A 21,525-nucleotide genomic window follows, 5' to 3' on the forward strand; every position below is an offset into this window, starting at 1 on the left:
TGAGGTGTGGCCACGTCCATTGAGAATATTTTACTCTGAAGTTTATGTGTGACGCTGAAGGGGACATGGGGAGTGTCATCTCCTCCTAACTGTAACTGTAGTTCCTTTACAGGCTATGTTTGAAAAAGCCCCCATTCTATAGGGGCGAAACACATCAGAGGACCCCCTGGTTGTCAGCACCTCCAAGCGTGACAAGCCTTCCTGAGGGAATTTAATTGAAATACCAAGCGGAATCATCTACGCGAATACCTTTCTAGCCTGCGGGATTCTCACTAGGCTCTGGTCTGTCCATTACGGCATGCCCGGCTGGTGAGCACGGGAGATGGAGGAATTGCTGGTGCAGCTTCACCCAGCTCCAGCGGCTGCCTATGAGACACGAGAAACCAAATCTACCACTCGCTGCAACAGTGTACAGATCTTGCTAACAGTCAAACCGCATGTACTTTGGGTACATTTCCTTGTGACATTTCAGCTTCTCAATTATAACCAGTCAATTTGGACATTATTGTGGAACTTTTAAACCGGATCAACCATCACAATTCTAGAAATATTTTTATTCAATGCAATATTGCAACAAAGTGATGTGTGCACACACAAGAAACTTTATGATTATTATCATCATTTTTTAATGTTTTCATAATTTTATGATTTTCTATTATATTTTTTTTGTATTGATTGTATATTTACGTGAGATTTATATTTTCTATTAATCTAATTGTGAGTAAATAAAGGAGCTGATTGGTTGGTACTTTATTTCCATCCACTTTATCTCTCTCCAAGGTTTAGTACATAGGGCCTAATTCAGACCAGCTCGAGAGCGCTGAGTGCTCGCAAGCGGGTCGATGTTGGCCAAGTGCGCATGCGCACGATGGAGGCGGCTCCGTCGTGTGCATGCGCGAGACCAGGATAGCGACGGGCATGCCGTCGCTCCGGGTCTCGCTACAAAGGGGGCGTGCTGTCGATGGTGATAGACAGCACGCCCCGTTTGGTGGACGTGCCAGGGGCGTGGCTGCCCAAACGGAGGCGTTCCCATGGGAACGCCTACGTCTGGGGCCGGCCCCACTGACATCACAAGTGATGTCAGTGGGAGTGCTTTTGGCTCTGATAGAGCCAAAAGCACTCCAGGGCTTGCGGCAACGAGACCCTACCACAAGGGTCTTGTCGCAAGCCCGATCTTTTTGGCCACTCGCTATAGCTGTGGGTGGTCACCCACAGCTATGCGAGCGACCAGGAGGCCGCTCTAAAATTTCAGCAGGACGGCCCTGATTCAGAGCGAGCGCTCTGTCAGAGCGTCCGGCTCTGAATCAGGGCCATAGTCCAGACTGCTAAGACTTAAGCCGGGTACACACTAGGGGTGTGCACCGGCCACTTTTCGTGTTTTGTGTTTTGGTTTTGGATCTGGATCTTTCTTCGTGTTTTTGTAACACCCAGCTGAGGGTGAACGGTACTAAAAGTGAGGTGTTCTTTCCCCAAATTTACCACTTGTATTACTCTTTCGTCTGCTCCGGTTGAATACAGTGAGATTCAGACACTTAGATTACTGACTTATGTTTGAAGAATAGTGCGAATTTATTCACAGTTTTTTAAATATCTCACTAAGAACAATTTAATCAAGAAACAGCATATTAACAGGGTACATTACAGTAAATTGCATAAGTTAAATCACATTAACCACACTTTGTTCCTGTAGGAATTTTATTAACCTGGAACACTTCTTTCTTCAAACTGGAAACAAAAGGGTATTAATTCACACATATAATACACACAATGCAATTCCCGATTATTAGCGACAATTGAAATACTCTATCTCAATTATTGGTTCTTAACCCAGTCAGTGTTCCCTTTTTATTATTGCATGCAATAAGCAGCCTAAAGCTCTCCCAATAACCCTTAAGTCTGGCCAGCTCACTTGCGTAGGTGCACGTTCGTGTAATAGCTTCTCTGTCACTATCTTTCTGGTGATAATTTTGAAGGCTGCACTAACTCTGAGGCTGACACTGATGTTAGCACTTGTACGTGGCAAGCCGGGGCCTGTGAATTCCTTTATATAAACTGTCGCTGTCTCTGGAGACGACTGACTTTTCCTATAACGCATATATCTTTATAGCTTTATTATCGGTTTTGTTCAGTAAGCTATACCTTGTCAGGTCATAGATTATTTGAATGCAGCTTAAAGGATATAGTCACTTGTTTTCATTTATTTGGGACCTGTGCTCCCCTTTCTTAACTTGCACTGCTTAGACAAAAGTTGAATGCATCAAAGTTAGTTTATCTTCCTTATTAAAACAAGGTATGACTAACTGACAAGGATTTTCTGTAATCAGTCTGCCTATTTTGGCTGGCTGCAATGCCTGGCGCTATAGTGCAGTGTATGTGCTGCTGACAGACCTTTTCCTGTTGCTAAGATTCAGCACCGTGGAGGAACAGGACAGCGCTCTCTCCTCCAGTCAGTCCACGGCTGTCAGTCACCAGCCCCGGGGGAGGTCTCTGGGCGGCTCCCTTCTGTACAACTTCCTCCTCCCAGCTTCCAGTGAGCTCTGGACCAGGCAGTCTCCTCGCGGCAGCGGTGGCTCCTCACAGCCCGCTCCGCGGCTTCCCTCAGCTGTCGTGACTCCCGCCGGCAATCTTCACAGCACTCTGAGGTAAGCGCGTAGAGCCTCAGCACCACAGCAACGGCCATTCACAGTGCCGCCCAGTAAGTCCCGCTCTCACCTCAGGGAGCTCTCTCTCTCCCCTGAGGTAGGAGAGACTTAGCACAGAGGTCTCCTTGTACCGCGCCTCCAGCTCTCTCCCTCCAGAACCCCCCTCGGTCAGCTGGGCAGTTTTATTTATATCTAGGGGTCGCGTGCGGGTCCTTCCCGCTCACTGCTCGTGTCACTCTCCCCAGCGTTCACCTTCTCCTCTCTGGGGACAGTTTTCCCCTCTCCAGCGGCTGCAGTACAAACGTCCTTGCCGCGTGCCCATCAATGCACATAGTCCAGGGAGGGCAGGCTGCTCCAAGTTACCTTCCAAGAGGGGGTTGCACACATAAATAGAAGAAACTGGCATATATATAATTTGGGCTATAAACACTTTAGGGGTATCACATTCCTCCCCGCTAAAATGATGCATGTCCCCATGCATCTCCTTTCCTAACAAGTTTTAACAACTATATGTACACTCTTCAACTTTGGACACACTATAACAAGTGTAACAAGTACAATGGTTAGTTACTGATATCAATAACAATTCTGCAGGTAACAATTTAGTTGGATACATTCAAACAGTTACTGAGCATTCCATTCCCTGTACCTAATGGGTAGAATTTCCTTTGTGTCGCTTCGCTGGTTTGGTACACGCCTTTTTCAGAATTGCTGCTACCTCTTGAGAGCTTATCGTGGTGAACTCGTGGTCTGGATGGTACCACGCTGGGAAAAGGCTTCTCGCTGTTTCTTTAGCTGTACTAGGAGTATTGGTAGAGATATCAGGTTTGGATTTCAATATGACTGAGTCCGGGCAAAGGGGTTTAGGAGGTCCCAATTCTTCTACCGTGGCCGTGTGAATCACCCTTCCAATGCTTTTTTCTGGTTCAGTGGCCTTTGAATTCTCTGGATTGACAGAATACGCTCGTGAATTTACTTCCTGCACTCTAAATTCACTCTTGGGTTCTGGCTCTGGTTCTGGAGAAGGTTTTGGCCCAATTACGTTTTGCCGACTCTGCAGCACTGTCTCACTTTCCAGTTCTTGAGGTTCCTCTCTATATTCGTGGTATTGGAAATTTTGCTGGTAATAACGTGGAGTACCTCTGCAACGTGTATAGCGCCAATACCTCTTCCGATCTGCAGCATATCTGCTGCCTTGAACTGGGACAACACCAGGGCCGGTTACATTTGCTGCTTGCGGGCCTTTTGCTCCTTGGACCACATCAAACTCTACATTCTCTCCATCTCCCAAACTGCGGAGGTACTTCCTGGGATTGTTCTTTTTGATGGCAGTGTAGTGGACGAACACGTCTTCCTGGGTATCATCCCGGTTGATGAATCCATACCCGCGTTTCACATGGAACCAGACGACTTTTCCGGAAATTCTTCCTGCAGGTGGAGTGTTCACAAATTTTATTTGGTTCTGTGATATTGGGCCTTGATTCACATCTCCGGGTTGCCTAACTTCCAGCATTGGGCCTATTCCATCTGTCCCTCCTGAGGGCTGGCCCTCAACCTCAGGATTTCCATGTTTAACGACTCTCTCTGATCGCAATATCGTTCGATGTGGCCACTCTGGTGGCACCTTCGACAGATGGGTCGTCCTTGGGCATCGTAGCTATCCGTGGCTCTTCTCTGATCCAGACCCCACTGCGTTCCTGATGAAGGGGCAGGCTTTGTCAGTGTTAGTTGGTGCATTTCTTTGCGCATTTCCATAATTTCTGCTGTTAAGTCAGCTATTTGTCCCTTCAAGGCTTGAATTGGGTCTCTCATAGGTACTTGGACCCTCTGTTTGACTGACTCCTTCTCCTTGATAGTTTCGTTTTCTGATAGATGGGGTGTCTCCCGATACCCCGGCATTGCTGGGAATACGACTTCTTGGCTTGCATTACGGCCAATTACCTTAATGGCTGCCTCCTTGAAGTCAAGGAATGTGTGCTCTTCTAGTTGCATCCTTAGCATCCTCAGTTGACTTCGAACACCTTCCTTATTGGCCCCTTCAATAAACTGGGAAATAAGAGTTTCATCCGTATTCCTAATTTCCTGGTTATCTACAGCTTGTATAGCTTTTAGCACCTCTTGGAGGCTCAGAGCGAAGTCTCTAAGCGTCTCTCCGGTCCGTTGTTGTCGACCATAAAACTTCATTTTTAGTTGCGAGACTGTTCTGGTTTCGAAGGTAGTGGTCAAGCATTGTAGTATCTGTTCTACTTTTTGTCGTTCTTCCCGCGGCCATGACGAGACTTCTCGAAGAGCAGCTCCCTTGAGTTGGCCAATTAGTATCTCAACCTGTTGCTGCTCACTCAGAGGATACAGGCGGAACAGTGATTTTATCTTCTTCTTAAATTCAGTGAGCGTATTTCCCTCTTCACCCTGACCATCTCCACTGTAGGTTGGGAGCCATGGGGCCCCAAAATAATACTGCATCGTGATCGGGTTAATGCCAGTCATGGTTGGACGAATATTGGCCGAGTCTCCCGTAGCTTGTTCGTCGTTGGATGACATACGTTGTTCGTCTGTTCGTGACGCCAAATGTAACACCCAGCTGAGGGTGAACGGTACTATGAGTGAGGTGTTCTTTCCCCAAATTTACCACTTGTATTACTCTTTCGTCTGCTCCGGTTGAAGTACAGTGAGATTCAGACACTTAGATTACTGACTTATGTTTGAAGAATAGTGCGAATTTATTCACAGTTTTTTTAAATATCTCACTAAGAACAATTTAATCAAGAAACAGCATATTAACAGGGTACATTACAGTAAATTGCATAAGTTAAATCACATTAACCACACTTTGTTCCTGTAGGAATTTTATTAACCTGGAACACTTCTTTCTTCAAACTGGAAACAAAAGGGTATTAATTCACACATATAATACACACAATGCAATTCCCGATTATTAGCGACAACTGAAATACTCTATCTCAATTATTGGTTCTTAACCCAGTCAGTGTTCCCTTTTTATTATTGCATGCAATAAGCAGCCTAAAGCTCTCCCAATAACCCTTAAGTCTGGCCAGCTCACTTGCGTAGGTGCACGTTCGTGTAATAGCTTCTCTGTCACTATCTTTCTGGTGATAATTTTGAAGGCTGCACTAACTCTGAGGCTGACACTGATGTTAGCACTTGTACGTGGCAAGCCGGGGCCTGTGAATTCCTTTATATAAACTGTCGCTGTCTCTGGAGACGACTGACTTTTCCTATAACGCATATATCTTTATAGCTTTATTATCGGTTTTGTTCAGTAAGCTATACCTTGTCAGGTCATAGATTATTTGAATGCAGCTTAAAGGATATAGTCACTTGTTTTCATTTATTTGGGACCTGTGCTCCCCTTTCTTAACTTGCACTGCTTAGACAAAAGTTGAATGCATCAAAGTTAGTTTATCTTCCTTATTAAAACAAGGTATGACTAACTGACAAGGATTTTCTGTAATCAGTCTGCCTATTTTGGCTGGCTGCAATGCCTGGCGCTATAGTGCAGTGTATGTGCTGCTGACAGACCTTTTCCTGTTGCTAAGATTCAGCACCGTGGAGGAACAGGACAGCGCTCTCTCCTCCAGTCAGTCCCCGGCTGTCAGTCACCAGCCCCGGGGGAGGTCTCTGGGCGGCTCCCTTCTGTACAACTTCCTCCTCCCAGCTTCCAGTGAGCTCTGGACCAGGCAGTCTCCTCGCGGCAGCGGTGGCTCCTCACAGCCCACTCTGCGGCTTCCCTCAGCTGTCGTGACTCCCGCCGGCAATCTTCACAGCACCGCAGCAACGGCCATTCACAGTGCCGCCCAGTAAGTCCCGCTCTCACCTCAGGGAGCTCTCTCTCTCCCCTGAGGTAGGAGAGACTTAGCGCAGAGGTCTCCTTGTACCGCGCCTCCAGCGCTCTCCCTCCAGAACCCCCCTCGGTCAGCTGGGCAGTTTTATTTATATCTAGGGGTCGCGTGCGGGTCCTTCCCGCTCACTGCTCGCGTCACTCTCCCCAGCGTTCACCTTCTCCTCTCTGGGGACAGTTTTCCCCTCTCCAGCGGCTGCAGTACAAACGTCCTTGCCGCGTGCCCATCAATGCACATAGTCCAGGGAGGGCAGGCTGCTCCAAGTTACCTTCCAAGAGGGGGTTGCACACATAAATAGAAGAAACTGGCATATATATAATTTGGGCCATAAACACTTTAGGGGTATCACATTTTGGATCTGGATTGGTTTTGCCAAAACCACCCTTCCGTGTTTTGGGTTCTGGGTTTTGTGTTTTGGATCTGTATTTTTTTTAAAAAAAGCATAAATACCGCTAAAATCACAGAATTTGTGGGTTTTTCTGCTCCTATGCTATTATTAACCTCAATAACCTTAATTTCCACTCATTTCCAGTCTATTCTGAACACCTCACACCTCACAATAGTGTTTTTATATCCAAAAGGTTGCACCGAGGTAGCTGGATGACTATGCTAAGAGATACGAGTGGGCGGCACAAACACGTGGTCCATCTAGGAGTGACACTGCAGTGGCAGACAGGATGGCAGTTTGAAAAACTAGGCCCCAAACAGTACATAATTCAAAGAAAAAAAAGAGGTGCAAGATGGAATTGTCCTTGGACCCTCCCACCCACCCTTATGTTGTATAAACAGGACATGCACACTTTAACAAACCAAACATTTCAGCGCCAGGGTCTGCCACACGACTGTGGCTGAAATGATTGGTTCGTTTGTGCCCCCACAAAACAAACTGGCAATTAATCTGTCCCTGCACAAACTGGCTCTACGGAGGCAAGATGTCGTCCTCATCCTCCTCATCCACCGATTCCTCACCCTCTTCAGTGTTGTGTACATCCTCATCCTCACAGAGTATTAATTCGTCCCTGCTGGAATCCACAACCACAGGTCCCTCTGTACGTTCTGGAGGCTGGTCTCCCTGGAAGAGTTGATAATTCATTTTATGAACATCATCTTCTCCACATTTTGTGGAAGCAGCCTCCTACGCCTTTCGCTGACAAGGTTCCCGGCTGCACTAAACACTCTTTCGGAGTACACACTGGAGGGGGGGCAACTCAGATAAAATAGAGCCAGTTTGTACAGGGACCTCCAAATTGCTTCTTTTTCCTGCCAGTACAGGTACGGACTGTCTGACATGCCTACTTGGATGCTGTCACCGATGTAATCCTTTAACAGACAGTCGCACGCTTGTCGCTGCTGCTTTAAGGATGCAGGTGTGGCTACAGCCCACACATTTCACAAAGACAGAAAAAAAAAGAAGAATTTTTTTATTGTTTGTGGAGCGCACTTTGAGGGTTACACCACCCTTTAACAGACAGACGCACGCTTGTCGCTGCTGCTTTAAGGATGCAGGTGCGGCTACAGCCCACACATTTCACAAAGACAAAAAAAAAAAGAAGAATATTTTTATTGTTTGTGGAGCGCACTTTGAGGGTTACACCACCCTTTAACAGACAGACGCATGCTTGTCGCTGCTGCTTTAAGGATGCAGGTGCGGCTACAGCCCACACATTTCACAAAGACAGAAAAAAAAGAAGAATATTTTTATTGTTTGTGGAGCGCACTTTGAGGGTTACACCATCCTTTAACAGACAGACGCACGCTTGTCGCTGCTGCTTTGAGGACAGTATCATATGCAGTGACAGTAGACTTGTCAGACTGGAGTGTACTTTGGGGGTTACAGCACCCTTTAACGGTCAAGCCAGCCGGCCCTTTACTTATGACACAGGCGCACGCTTGGCACTACTTTGTTGATGCACGTGCGGCTACTGCGCACACAATTCACAAACACAGAAAATATTTTTTTATTTGGTTTGGACTGGAGTGTACTTTGGGGGTTACAGCACCCTTTAACGGTCAAGCCAGCCGGCCCTTTACTTATGACACAGGCGCACGCTTGGCACTACTTTGTTGATGCACGTGCGGCTACTGCGCACACAATTCACAAACACAGAAAATATATATTTTTTTGGTTTGACTGGAGTGTACTTTGGGGGTTACAGCACCCTTTAACGGTCAAGCCAGCCGGCCCTTTACTTATGGGACACAGGCGCACGCTTGGCACTACTTTGTTGATGCACGTGCGGCTACTGCGCACACAATTCACAAACACAGAAAATATTTTTTTTTTTGGTTTGGACTGGAGTGTACTTTGGGGGTTACAGCACCCTTTAACAGTCAAGCCAGCCGGCCCTTTACTTATGGGACACAGGCGCACGCTTGGCACTACTTTGTTGATGCACGTGCGGCTACTGCGCACACAATTCACAAACACAGAAAATATTTTTTTTTTTGGTTTGGACTGGAGTGTACTTTGGGGGTTACAGCACCCTTTAACGGTCAAGCCAGCCGGCCCTTTACTTATGGGACACAGGCGCACGCTTGGCACTACTTTGTTGATGCACGTGCGGCTACTGCGCACACAATTCACAAACACAGAAAATATTTTTTTATTTGGTTTGGACTGGAGTGTACTTTGGGGGTTACAGCACCGTTTAACGGTCAAGCCAGCCGGCCCTTTACTTATGACACAGGCGTACGCTTGGCACTACTTTGTTGATGCACGTGCGGCTACAGCGCACACAATTCACAAACACAGAAAAAATATATTTTTTTATAGCACTTGGGGGGAGCACCCCTGATGGACAGAGCACCCCCTGGACAACACTACAGCACACCTTTAGGACTGGGACACTGCACAGGATTTGGAGTGGACACAGCCCCTATGGACAACTGACTGCACAACACAGTCCAGCCAGCCCCTATGGACTTTGAAGTAGTGGACACAGCCCCTATTAACAACAGCAGCACAGCACAACACAGCCAGCCCCTATGGACTTTGAAGTAGTGGACACTACTCTGCACTACACTACACTACACTACACTACACAGCCCAGCCAGCCCTAACTCCCACCCTCCCTCTTCACTGTCCACAGCCGAGTGAGAAAATGGCGCCGACGCGGGTACCTTATATAGGATCCAAAACCCGCGAGACCCGGAAGGCGGGATGATGAAGTTTTGCCTCGATTTCAGATCCGAGTCAGGCGGGAAAAGTCGAGCCTGACTCGGATCGGCCTGGGATCGGGGGGGCTCGGGGGGGTTCGGATTTCAGAAATCCGAACCCGCTCACCCCTAGTACACACTAGATGATCTAGCGTACTTCAACCAGTGAGTACCGGCTATGTCGCTGATGAAGCACGCTCCTGTACGTCGTCAGCGACATTATCCGTCGAATCTGCATGCATATATCGTCAGCGGGGGCCAAGCGGCCGAATGCAGCATGGCCCCATCCTTCGCTCCTGGCATTGTCGCTCCGGGTCCTGGCGCAAACAAGATAGTGCTGGGAACACATCATTTAGTATGTACCCAGCATTAGACAAGGGCAATTTCTAGACACGGCTCCAGCTCCATCAATGGCCCCATTTAGGTGCAATATAGGTGGAGGAAAGCTGCTGCATGGACTAATAGCTAGGGGAGTGCACACAAGAATCAGCTGCAGCAGGGCCTGAGGTTCCTCTTGGAAGCCCTGGTCATCAGCTTTAACTTACAGTATAATATTTATTTGTTACATTCATTATGTTGAACCAAATGCACTTTCCTAGGATAATCCAAAGGCTGACATTTATTCTAGATAGTTGCAGTTTTGCTTCAATGATTCCAATGTGTATTGAATATGATTTTTATTTATTTGCATCATTTCCTCTTTTATACTCATAAGCTAAACTCTTTATAACACTGTGCAAGAATAAATAATATGCAAATGCAAATCATGCTGCAATAAACTTCCTGACTGATAATATGCTTTTTATTTAGTTTATTTTTTCATCTCTCTCCACTTTATGTATCTCCAAAGTACCTACCAATCAGCTCCTGTCATGTCACAGGCTGTGTTTGAAAAATGCCAGTTAGGAGCTGATTGGTTGGTACATTATCTCTCTCCACTTTATCTCTCTCCAAGGCTTAGTACATCTACTTGGATGTCTACTGTCGCTGGCCGTAAATATTTTTGTTCACTTAACAAAGGAACATTCTTCCTCCGCCCAACTTTTCAAATAGGCTACTGCAAATTCAGTACCTCTACAAATACAACTGTCTTGGTACATAAACCAATGCACTTTGGCAGAAAACCAGGTACAGTTTTGCGCATTGTAAATAACCTCCATTGTTTACAATTAGGAGCATATTTAACACAACCGCATAAAAAAATGTGGCTGTGTTGTGAAAATATCACTCCTAATCGAAATGCAGAATTGACCGTTATCCAGGTGCCGGGACAGAGATTTCGAGAAAGTCCTGTCCCGGTGAAGAGCTGGAAGGAAAGTGAAGATGACTTTGGCTACCGGGGCCAAGCGAAGTACTCCGAAACTTGGTAAACATTTTAGCAGGGGCTACTTCTGTGATCGAAAATAGAAGGACAGCTGCAGATGTCAGAGATACCTGCTGTGCACCCGTCATTCTATCATTCAGGAGATTCTTCGTTTTGTGGGTATGACCTGAAAACAGCTGTTTTCAGGGGAATTTCCCACAAAAGCAATTTGGTAAATATAACCCTTAGTGCTCTATTTACTACAATCCGCATTGGTAATGCAGATTGTAGTGTGATATTACCGAGTGAATTCGCATTCCGAATTCAGGCAATATCACAGGGATTTACTACAAATCCCTTACAGGGACAGAGCTTGCGATAAAGCTCTGACCCTGCTAATCCCCTTCGGAGCCTTATCACGGTATTTTCGCAAAAAATACCGTGATTAAGTGCCCGCGCATGCGCCGACCAGTCGCCGCTGCTACCCCCCCTCCGGGGCTAAGCCCCGCCACCGCGATAGCGGAACCCCCGCGACCCCCCTTCCTAGTGAGGTGGGCAGGACAGGTAGATTTTCCGAGAAATTTGCGGGTCCGTAGGGAGGGGGCGGTTCTAAATAAAGTGAGTTGCGTCGTTTAGCCTCACCCCCTCCCCACGGACCCGCAAGTCACAAACTTTCCCTGTAAAGCGGGCAGGGCCTAATGACAGCTGTAGTCTAGCCCCAGAAGCTGAAAGCAGGAGCTCATCTCCGGCTGCTCCCTTCAAGGATTCCAGAAAAGTCGGTAAGTATGGCATACACACTTACCAATCGTTTCGCCGACGTATCTGCGCTGACATCACAACTGGGTGGGCATTAAATTGCCCGCCCAGTTGAGATGTCAGTCACCACCGGGTCCCTGCAGCAAGTGTACGGTCAGTGGGCGGGTCGCTCATACACACAACCAGACGTGCTGATATATCTGCAAAATATATCGGCATCGGCTGAGTTGCATGGCAGATGCGATTTGTCTGTTACAATGTCATTTACAAACATATCCAGAGGGGTATCGTTATGTATGACCGCCGGCCGTGAGGTCAGCGGTTGAAATCCCGACACCGGCAGCCCGATGAGTGAAGGTCCCGACAGCGGAGGCAAGTAGACTACCCCTACTCCTTTCCCCCCTAGCCCTCCCTTAGGGGTACCTAACCCTAACCTCCCCCCCTAGTGCCTAAACCTAACCTCCTCACAGGGGTGCCTAAACCTAATCCCACCTCCCCTCCCCGGACCCTAAACTTAACCCTCCCGGGGGGTGCCTAACCCCAACCTCCCCCTGGGGGTGCCTAACCCTAACCTCCCCCCAGGGGTGCCTAACCCTTACCCTCCCGGGGGGGGTGCCTAACGCTAAGTCCCCCCGGGAGTCCCTAAACCTAACCCTCCCCAATGACGGCTAAGAGGTCCCGACGCCCAGCTTACCTTCATTCGGTATCCCGAGCGTCGGGATTTCGGCGGGTGGATAATGATAGGCGTCAGGATTTCGACGCCTATCATTAGTCCCATGCCGGGATTTGACAGTCGGGAAGCATTTCGACTGCCGGCATCCTGACTACATATCACCCTGTACACATCCACTGATACACTACAGATAGATCGCCTGTTCAATGGAACGGGTGATATATCTATCTGTGTACCCAGCATAAGAGCAAAACTGAAATTGGTAGTTCCCCTTTATCAATAATGAATTAGGTGACATCATCACTCAGCTGCTTGTGAAGATACAATAGCATGTTGTAGATTGAAATATTTTCAAATTATCTTGTTGTGTTGTGAATTCTAAGGCATCTATTCATTAGCACTTCATTTCTACAAAAGCAGGTGAAAATAAACATTTACATATACTTTGGAGAAATTAAGTTTTGGTACCATTCATCATAAAGGTAACGCAAGAAATATAACTGTTCTCTCCCCATGTGACCCACTGTCCCCATACACTAGTATGGGGACCTAAATTCATCAAGCACCAAACATACAATATTTTCAGAGCTTGGCTGCAGGAGCATTCACCATCTGCAAATGGCGTTTGCTACCGCACACTAGCTCTTTTCCTATGGGAAGGAGTCACGGGTTGCGAAGAGGGATCCTTTTCTTCTCTAGTTCACAAAGGTGCACTAGCACTGCTGAGTCAGAGTCAGCAGCAGGGAAGTATCTACCTCTTGGCCAGGATGCCACTCGCTGGCCGAAGGGAGACGTCATCCAATGGTGCCACCCGCGGCCAGGGGGTAGAATCAAGGAGGAACTGCCAGGACTGGGGTCCAGGGTCCATCCCTGGATCCTACCCTGTATAGATGTCCAGGGACGGACAGCCACTGGCGGCTGCTTGGTACAATTAATAAAGTTTTCTTTATAGACAAGGCAGCGCTGTCAGACCTGAGGAACCAGCCACAGCATGATGGACAGCCGCAGCCAGACATGGTAAGTATCTGTGGGCTGCGGGGGGTGGGAGGCAGTGGGCTGGAGCTGAAGAGACAGAAGGTGGTTTGGAGCTGCAGAGACAGAAGTGGGAGCTGGCTGGGGGACATAAGGGGGGCTGCCTAATAAAACATACGGGGATGGCTGGGGAAACAGAAGTAGGGGTCTTCCTAATGAACAATACAGGGGCTGGCTGGTGAGAGAGAAAGGGGGCTCACTGGGGAGACAGAAGGCATGTTGGCTAGTAAGACAGAAGGGAGCTGGCTGATTAAACAAAAGGGGGTCTGGCTGATGAAACAGAAGTGTGGGGGGTGAATGGTTGATGAAACAGAAGTGGGGGCTGGCTGATGAAACATATGGGGGGCTGGCTGATGATACATAAGGTGGGGCTGGCTTATGAAACATAAGGGTGTGTGTGCTGACTGGAGAGACAGAAAGAGGACTTATTATATCCATCATCATGTACTTATATTAAATTAATCTCTATTTTATTTTTTTTGTTTTTAACAGTATAAGTACAGAGTGTAATTATTCAGAAATTATGGGGAGGGGGGCGCCCAGACCATTACTTTGCCAGGGGCGCTCTGACCTTTAAATACACACCTGGTCGGCGGTGCTAAGCGTTACAGTGGACGTGTATTGCTACATCTGAGAGGTGCACCATAAAACTGATTTCAATCCAAATGTAAATGTGTTCCACAGCAGTTAGTAAGATGTACTGTACATGTAATTGATGAAAACACACTGATAATTTTCAGAAAATGTATGTAGCTATAGGGATCATGGGGGTCAATTCAGACCCGGGCGCTAAGTTGTGCTCTCTCGCTGCCAAAAGGGACCGGGTATGCAAATTTTGCGATCGCACTGTCTGGTGTAAGGACGCCCTCTATGTTTTAGAGAGAGATGGCAGAGTGAGCTCACGACGGTATAAAGACGCCCACTTTTCTTACTTAGCACACGTCATCTCCAGGAAGTGTATGATTAATCAGAACCATCGAGAACCATCGGAGCTGTTCGCATTGCTTGAAGTAGACCCTACTCCATCTCAAGCACTGTGATCATTGCAGGCTGAAATACAACCAGGTGACGTGGGGGGGGGGGGTTGGAGTGATCCAGGCGCCAACCAGTTACAAGCTTTAGCTCACAGGATGCACTGGCACTGGGTCCTCCTCCATATATACCCACGTCGTGCACCTTATAAACAACAGGGGACTGATTCGGCAGTCCCAAGCAAGTTTTTTCTTTCCTATGAGTAAGCAGCACTAGGCATCTGGATGGACACCCGTGCTGCTGCTCTATCTACCGCCGCCGGCGCCACAACACCAGTGACGTAACTGGTGAATTCGGTGGACGCCAGCGGAGTTGATAGCGCTGTGACCAGGACTGCAGCCGGAGACATCGGGGATGCAGGTAAGGTGGTTCCCCGCTGGCGGGGAACCACGTGGCAGTCCGTACCTCCGTCAGTGGAGACCTGCTGGAGGCTGCTGTTGTGAGGAACTAGGGCCGACTGCTTCCCCACTGGACCACTGGGCAAAAAATTCTGGTACCGGGGATAGTAAAAGGTGGCCATGTAAAGTCAGTGTGCTCGGTGTATCCAGACAGCCTAGCAGAGGTACGCTCTCCCCGGCGGTCCCTCCCCCAACCCAGACGCTGGTCCAGAGACAAGGTTTCCCGCATCTGGGTTGCTCCTCCTTGATTCCCTGTTATATGAGATGCCCAGAGACCACTTTCAGGTGCTCTCGGTAGCTGCAAATCTCACTGCTATTTCTCCTCATAACCCTCTGCTACAAGAGGGTGGATAATTTTGGGGGTAAACACTGTCACATTGTATTGTATTGCTTTGGATAACATTATATTGTATTGTTATCAGGGCCGCCATCAGGGGGGAACTGCCAGGCCCCCAGTCCCGGGCACGGAGAGAGAGGGGGCCCGGGTGGCAGCAGCAAGCCGGCAAGAAAGATCATCAGCGCTGTGGCATGTGAATGGAGCTGGCAGTGAGCCAATCATAGCTCGCAATCAGAGCAGCCGCTAATGATTGGCTGCCATTCCAGGAGCTGTGATTGGCTTGCGGCCGGCTCCAATTACAGCTTGCAGAACGGCAGCCAATCAGGAGCGACTGCTCTGATTGGCTGCCGTTCTGCGAGCTATGATTGGCTCACGGCCAGCTCCATAGTTCACATGCCACAGCGATGATACTCTCTCTCCCTGCCTGGCGCCCAGTGAAAAGAGCAGGTATGTTGATCCTGCCTTGTGCCCCCCCTCGAGTCTAGCCAGCCTTACCTGCACTGCCCCTCCAGTCCAGCCAGCCTGCCCACCACCCAGTCCAGCCAGCCATCCTGCCTTCCCTGCACTGTCCCTCCCAGTCTAGCCAGCCTTCCCAGCACTGTCCGCCCCAGTCCAGCCAGCCTTCCCTGCCCCCCCCATTCCAGCCAGCCATCCCTGTCTGCCCCCCATCCCCAGACCAGCCAGCCTTCCCTGCCCAACCCCCCCAACCCCCATTCCAGCCAGCATACCTGCTTTCCCTGCCCCTCCCCCAGTTTAGCCAGCCTTCCCTAAGCCCCCTTCCCAGTCCAGCCAGCCTTCCATCCCTGCCCACCGCACCCCAGTCCAGCCAGCCCTCTAGTTTAGCCAGCCTGCCTCTCCCTCAATCCAGCCAGCCTTCCCTGCGCTCCCCCTCCTCCTAGTCCAGCCAGCCAGCCTGTCTTCCCTGCCCCAGTCCAGCCAGTCTTCCCTGAGTCTCCCCCATGTCCAGCCTGCCTGCCTTCTCTGCCCTGCCTCTTCCCTAGTCCAGCCGGCCTTCCCTGCCCTTTGCCACCCCAGTCCACTCTTGCCACTCCAGTGTCCCCACTTGTCCAGGCTTCCGTGCCCTGTGCCCCCACCCCAGTAATGTACATCCTTCCCTGCCCTGTACCCCCCTCCACTATGTCTAGCATACCTGGTTTATGCACCAATTGATGCACCACACCTGAGGTAGCTCCACCCACATTATCCACAGCTCCACCCAAGTCTGCCCTATACCCTGGAGGTTGCACTGCCTATTTTGTCAGTACCGGGCCCCAAAACTTCTGATGGCAGCCCTGATTGTAATGTCTAAGGAGAAAGAGAAGCAGGATGCTAAAGCCCCTGTGATGGTTCTTGTATGGCCAGTCAGGCGGGCTTGTATCCTCAGGATTTCATACAGGATTGATGATGTGGTCATTGTTATAAGGAGTCACCACATCAGTCCAGCCTTCCAGCTCCTGGGCAGGAACCCCCTTGGCTTCTTTTTCCCAGATCATGGTGCAGGTTGTAAACCATTTATCTACACCCATACCAACCCCTACTATAGATTACCCTCAGCAGCTACAACCTACTATGTTTATGCCTCCTATGCATCCATCCTGGATGCATGTTTATGCCCACTCAAGCCAGAGTATGGCTCCATCCCCTCCTGCATTCCAGCAGATGCTCCAAGCAGGCAGGCCGATAGGCCCTAAAACCAGAAGGCGGTCAGCTTCTTCCTATCAGTCCGTCCAGCCTGCAGATTCTGATGCATCTTCAGATGAATTTGAAGACATACAGGGCTCCTCTCAGAAGTCTCTCTCAGGAGAGGAGGACCATTTTCCAACAGCGAATGTTGGAAAATATTGTAGTCAAAACTATTTTAAACATAGATAGTGAAGAGCCAGAAGCTAGGAAGGCTCTGGTGTTCAAGCGCCAGAGGGACATTAAGGCTGAGGGTCTGATTCAGACCCGGTCGCAAGCACTGAGCGCTCGCAACCGGGTCGATGGTGGCCCAGAGCGCATGCGCACGATGGAGCCGGCTCCGTCATGCGCATCCGCGAGACCCGGATAGCGATGGGCAATCCGTCTCTCCGGGTCTCACACCAAAGGGGGCATGCTGTCGATGTTGAGTGACAGTACGCCGCCTTTGGTGGGTAAGCCGGGGGGGTTGCTGCCCAGATGGAGGCGTCCCCATGAGAATGCCTACCGTCTGGGGGCGGCCCCACTGACATCACAAGTGATGTCAGTGGGAGAGCTTTTAGCTCTGTTAGAGCCGAAAACTCTCTGGGGCTTGCGGCCACGAGACCCTACCATAAGGGTCTCGTCGCAAGCCCGATGGTCGCGATGGTCTTGACCATCGCGACCATCATCCTGGCCGCTCACATTAGCTGTGGGTGGCAACCCACAGCAATGCGAGCGGCCAGGAGGCTCTGTCAGAGCGTCCGGCTCTGAATCAGGGCCTGAATTTCCCAAATCTGAGCAACTCTCTGAACTTATGGGGGAAGCATGGAGTTCTCCGGATAGACGATTCCATGTTACAAAGAAGGTTACAGCTTTATACCCCCTCACACCTGATGAATGCACTAGGTTGGAAGTTTCACCAACTGTGAATGCTCATGTGGCACATCTGATTACGAGCACCACCGCGCTCATACCATCTGCATCCTCCCTTAAGTATTCCACAGATAGAAGACTTGAAGCCTGTCTCAAGGCATTTTTTTCTCTGTCAGAGGCTGTTACCCGTCCGGCCATGGCCACGGCCTGGGTATCTAAGGCCATTGAAGAATGGACAGGGGCACTGAAAAATACTCTTCCAGAGGCTTCCGGAGAACAGCTGACAATTATCTTCTATATCAAGAAGGCAGCCTTCTATCTAGGAGAGGTGACATTAGATGCCGGTATTCTGACTTCTAAGGCGTCAGCTGCCTCAGTTGTTGCTCGCAGAGCTCTATTGTTAAGTGACTGGAAAGCAGATGCAGGGTCCGAAAAGGCTTTGGAATCCCTGACGTTTTCGGAAGGCATTCTGTTTGGCACAGAACTGGATAAGATTGTAGCTACTTTGGCAGCTTCCAAGGTGGCTGGTCTGCCTTCAATGACTACCCCTTGACCATCATTTTGAGCCTTTCGCCTGCAAGGAAAAGTGAAAAGTCAGGCTTCCTTTAGACAACCCAGTTCTTGTAAGAGACTGCAAACTAAGAGATCTTGGGCAATCAGACGTCCGGGTTCTAAGTCAGATGATATACCCTTGGCCTGATGGGGTGGGCCTCCCACTGGGGAATCCCAGGGTGGGAGGCCAACTTCTTCAGTTTTCAGATACCTGGCATCACACAACAACAGATGCCTGGGTCCAGGAAGTGGTTTCTCGAGGGTACGCCCTTATTTTCTGGAGAAGTCCCCCGCTAAGGTTTTTTTGCACAACTCCTCCCATGGAGTCCGCAAAGGACTTAGCCCTCCTGCACACCATTCGTTCCCTGCTGGATTCAGGGGTAATAGTCCAGGTTCCATTGGATCAGCAAAGAAGAGGTTATTATTCCAATCTATTTTTGATCCAAAAACCCAATGGGTCCCATCGGTCTATTCTGAATCTAAAAGGTCTCAACAGATTTATCCGGCTGCCTAAGTTTCGTATGGAAACTCTTCGGTCAATTGTTCTGGCAATGGAACCAGGGGATTTTATGGTGTCCTTGGACATTCAGGATGCTTATCTGCATGTGCCAATTACACTTTCCAATCAAAGGTTTCTGTGGTTTGCGGTTCTGCAGAAACAATTTCAGTCACTGCCTTTTGGTTTGGCAACAGCCCCATGGGTTTTTACCAAGATAAAAGCAGTAATGAGGGCCTACCTCTGGCGTCAGGGGGTCTGGATACTGCCATACTTGGATGATCACCTGATATTGGCACAATCTCCAGAGGTATTGCAGCATCATCGCAGACTGACGATTGCCTGCCTACACAAAGCTGGATCATAAATTGGAAAACGTAATCGCTTTCTCCAGTACAGCAGATGGTGCATTTAGGTGCACGTCTGGATTCTCTGGTACAAAGGATATTTCTGCCAGGACACAAGATTGTGGCCCTTCAATTGTGGGTTTTGCAGATTTCTCCACAATCAGTCAGTGTCTATTCACTCAGCGATGCAGGTTCTTGGGTCCATGGTGTCCACCTTCGACATGGTGGAATATGCTCAGATTCGGTGCTCCTCACTACTGATGTCAACCTCCATGGTTGGGGCACAGTGACGGGTCATCACACCTTTCAGGGAAGATGGACGACCAAGGAGGGTCTCCTATCCACAAACATCCTGAAACTGCGCGCAGTATTCAGAGCATTCGTTCAGGCACAGGATATACTGAAGGGCAGGCCTGTCCAGGTACAGTCCGACAATGCGACCGCAGTAGCCTACCTCAACCATCAGGGAGGTGCGCAAAGTTGGGCAGCCATGGCAGAAGTGACAAACATTCTGGTCTGTCACCTTCCGGCAATCACGGCAGTATTCATACCAGGAGTCCTCAACTGGGAAGTGGATTTCCTAAGTTGGCAGCATATACATGCCAGGGAATGGGCTCTTCATCCAGATATCTTTCAGATCCTAGTGGACAAATGGGGACGACCAGAGGCAGACTTCATGGCCGCAACCACAGGGTCCCCAGGTATGGGTCCAGAACCAGGGATCCCTCAGCCGAGTTTGTGGATGCTCTAGCAGTGAAGTGGGACTTCAAGCTAGCGAATCTTTTTCCTCCATTCTCCCTCCTCCCAAGGGTCATCAGGAAATTCAAGCAGGAGGGTGGAACAGTAATACTGATAGCCTCTGCTTGGCCCAAACGCCATTGTTTCACTGACCTTCAGAGTCTCTCCATAGACACTCCATGGCCTCTTCCTCTAAGGCCAGACCTGTTAACACAGTGTCCCTACCTGCATCCAAACCTTCCTGTTTGTCTTTGATGGTGTGGCTCTTGAATCTCCCATCTTAAGAGCCAAGGGTTTTACTACTTCTATAATTCAGATGATGCTTAGGGCACGGATGCCCGGATCTATTACACGATTTGGCACTCGTATTTTCAATGGTCTTAGCATAGAAAATATGATACTGAAGTTTTTAGGGACTCACGAGGGCTTGCTTTTCTCCAGGCTGGGTTAGACCGGGGTCTCTGCCTGGCCAACCTGAAGATTCAGGCATCTGCACTCTCAGTTTGGTTTCAGTGAAGGATCACCCTGCTGCCTGATGTTCAGAAATTTTTACAGGGTGCTCTGAGGGTTCAGCCTCCCTTTATCCCTCCAGTAGCTCCGTGGGATTTGTCTTGGTTTTCAGGATCTACAGGCAGTTTTTCTTCTTGCTATCTCCTCTGCCATTTCTTGTCACTCTCCCTTTTTGCTTTTTCATTAGGATAGAGCTGTTCTTCGTACCAGGGCAGGTTACCTTCCTAAGATAGTATCCTGCTTTCATGTAAATGAAGAAATTGTGGCTCTAGCCTTCCAGTCTTCAGACCTCTCTGTAGGTGAAGCTTCTCTGGATGTTGTAGGCACCCTACGTATCTACACGGATTGCACCAACTCCATTAGGAAATCGGATTCTCTTTTTGTGTTGTATAGCTGTCGTAAGCGGGGATGGCTGCTAACTAACAGACTCTGGCTAGATGGCTTCGTATGACGATTTCTCAAGCTTACACACAAGCTAATCTCTCTGTTCCAAATGCAGTGACAGCACATTCTACTCTGAGATTTGTCTGTTTCTGTGCCTGCAATTAGTCTTATCAGGTAGCACCTCCCATTATATATATATTCACGTTGTGCAGTCCAGGAATCTTTCCCATGCATCTGCAAATTCGCCAGAAGGGCAGGTGAGCATCTCCGCAAATCAGAAGACCTCCTTTCTAATTGAGCAATGCTCCTCTTGAACCCCGCCATACGAAGGCGACGGCGCACCTCCGCGTATGCCTTTCTTTTTAGGCAATTGGGGATGGTGGAGCTAGAATGCCCAAGTGGCGGTCCATAATTTGGACCAAAATGTCCAGCTCCCGGTGTGTGAATGCTGCCGCTATCATGTTGGCAATGGCGTGTTTTACAGTAAACACAAAATATACATGTGTTAAAAGTAAAATGATTGGCTAGTTAATTTTCATAGTTCACATATGCTAATTTTAATTGGATAATGCATTAATCATGTGACATAAATATTACATAATACTGCCATATCTGATTGCCTCAAGGCGTTTAGGTGCGATTGCAAGTTAAGAGCCAAAATGTACCATACTTAAAAATAACATTCTATTTAGAACATGTACTTAACAACATCAAAACATTCGCAGGAAATAAACAAACCTTTAAAAAAACCAAAAAAACAACGGTCTTTACCCCAAA

At 48.8% G+C, this 21,525-nt stretch overlaps 1 protein-coding gene across 1 annotated transcript; it reads right to left on the reverse strand.

Annotated features, from left to right (window-relative positions):
• Positions 1 to 3,291: 3,291 nt before the first annotated feature.
• LOC148524975 (uncharacterized) lies at positions 3,292 to 5,129 on the reverse strand. Its single transcript, XM_088471355.1, has 2 exons — positions 4,267 to 5,129; positions 3,292 to 4,141 (listed from the first exon to the last, which is right to left on the reverse strand). The coding sequence occupies exons 1-2, from the start codon at positions 5,127 to 5,129 to the stop codon at positions 3,292 to 3,294; spliced, it is 1,713 nt and encodes a 570-aa protein (XP_088327481.1).
• Between the last annotated feature and the right edge of the window lie 16,396 nt (positions 5,130 to 21,525).

Source organism: Taudactylus pleione, unplaced genomic scaffold (genome assembly GCF_031769625.1).
Source record: "Taudactylus pleione unplaced genomic scaffold, aTauple2 ptg000114l, whole genome shotgun sequence".
NCBI lineage: Eukaryota > Metazoa > Chordata > Amphibia > Anura > Myobatrachidae > Taudactylus > Taudactylus pleione.

Excerpts from the sequence above, each read along its gene's own strand:
- LOC148524975 (XM_088471355.1), bottom strand. The coding sequence starts at position 5,129 with ATGACTGGCATTAACCCGATCACGATGCAGTATTATTTTGGGGCCCCA. Across the intron at positions 4,142-4,266 it reads GGACGACCCATCTGTCGAAG|GCAACCCGGAGATGTGAATC; the intron begins GTGCCACCAGAG and ends GCTGGAAGTTAG.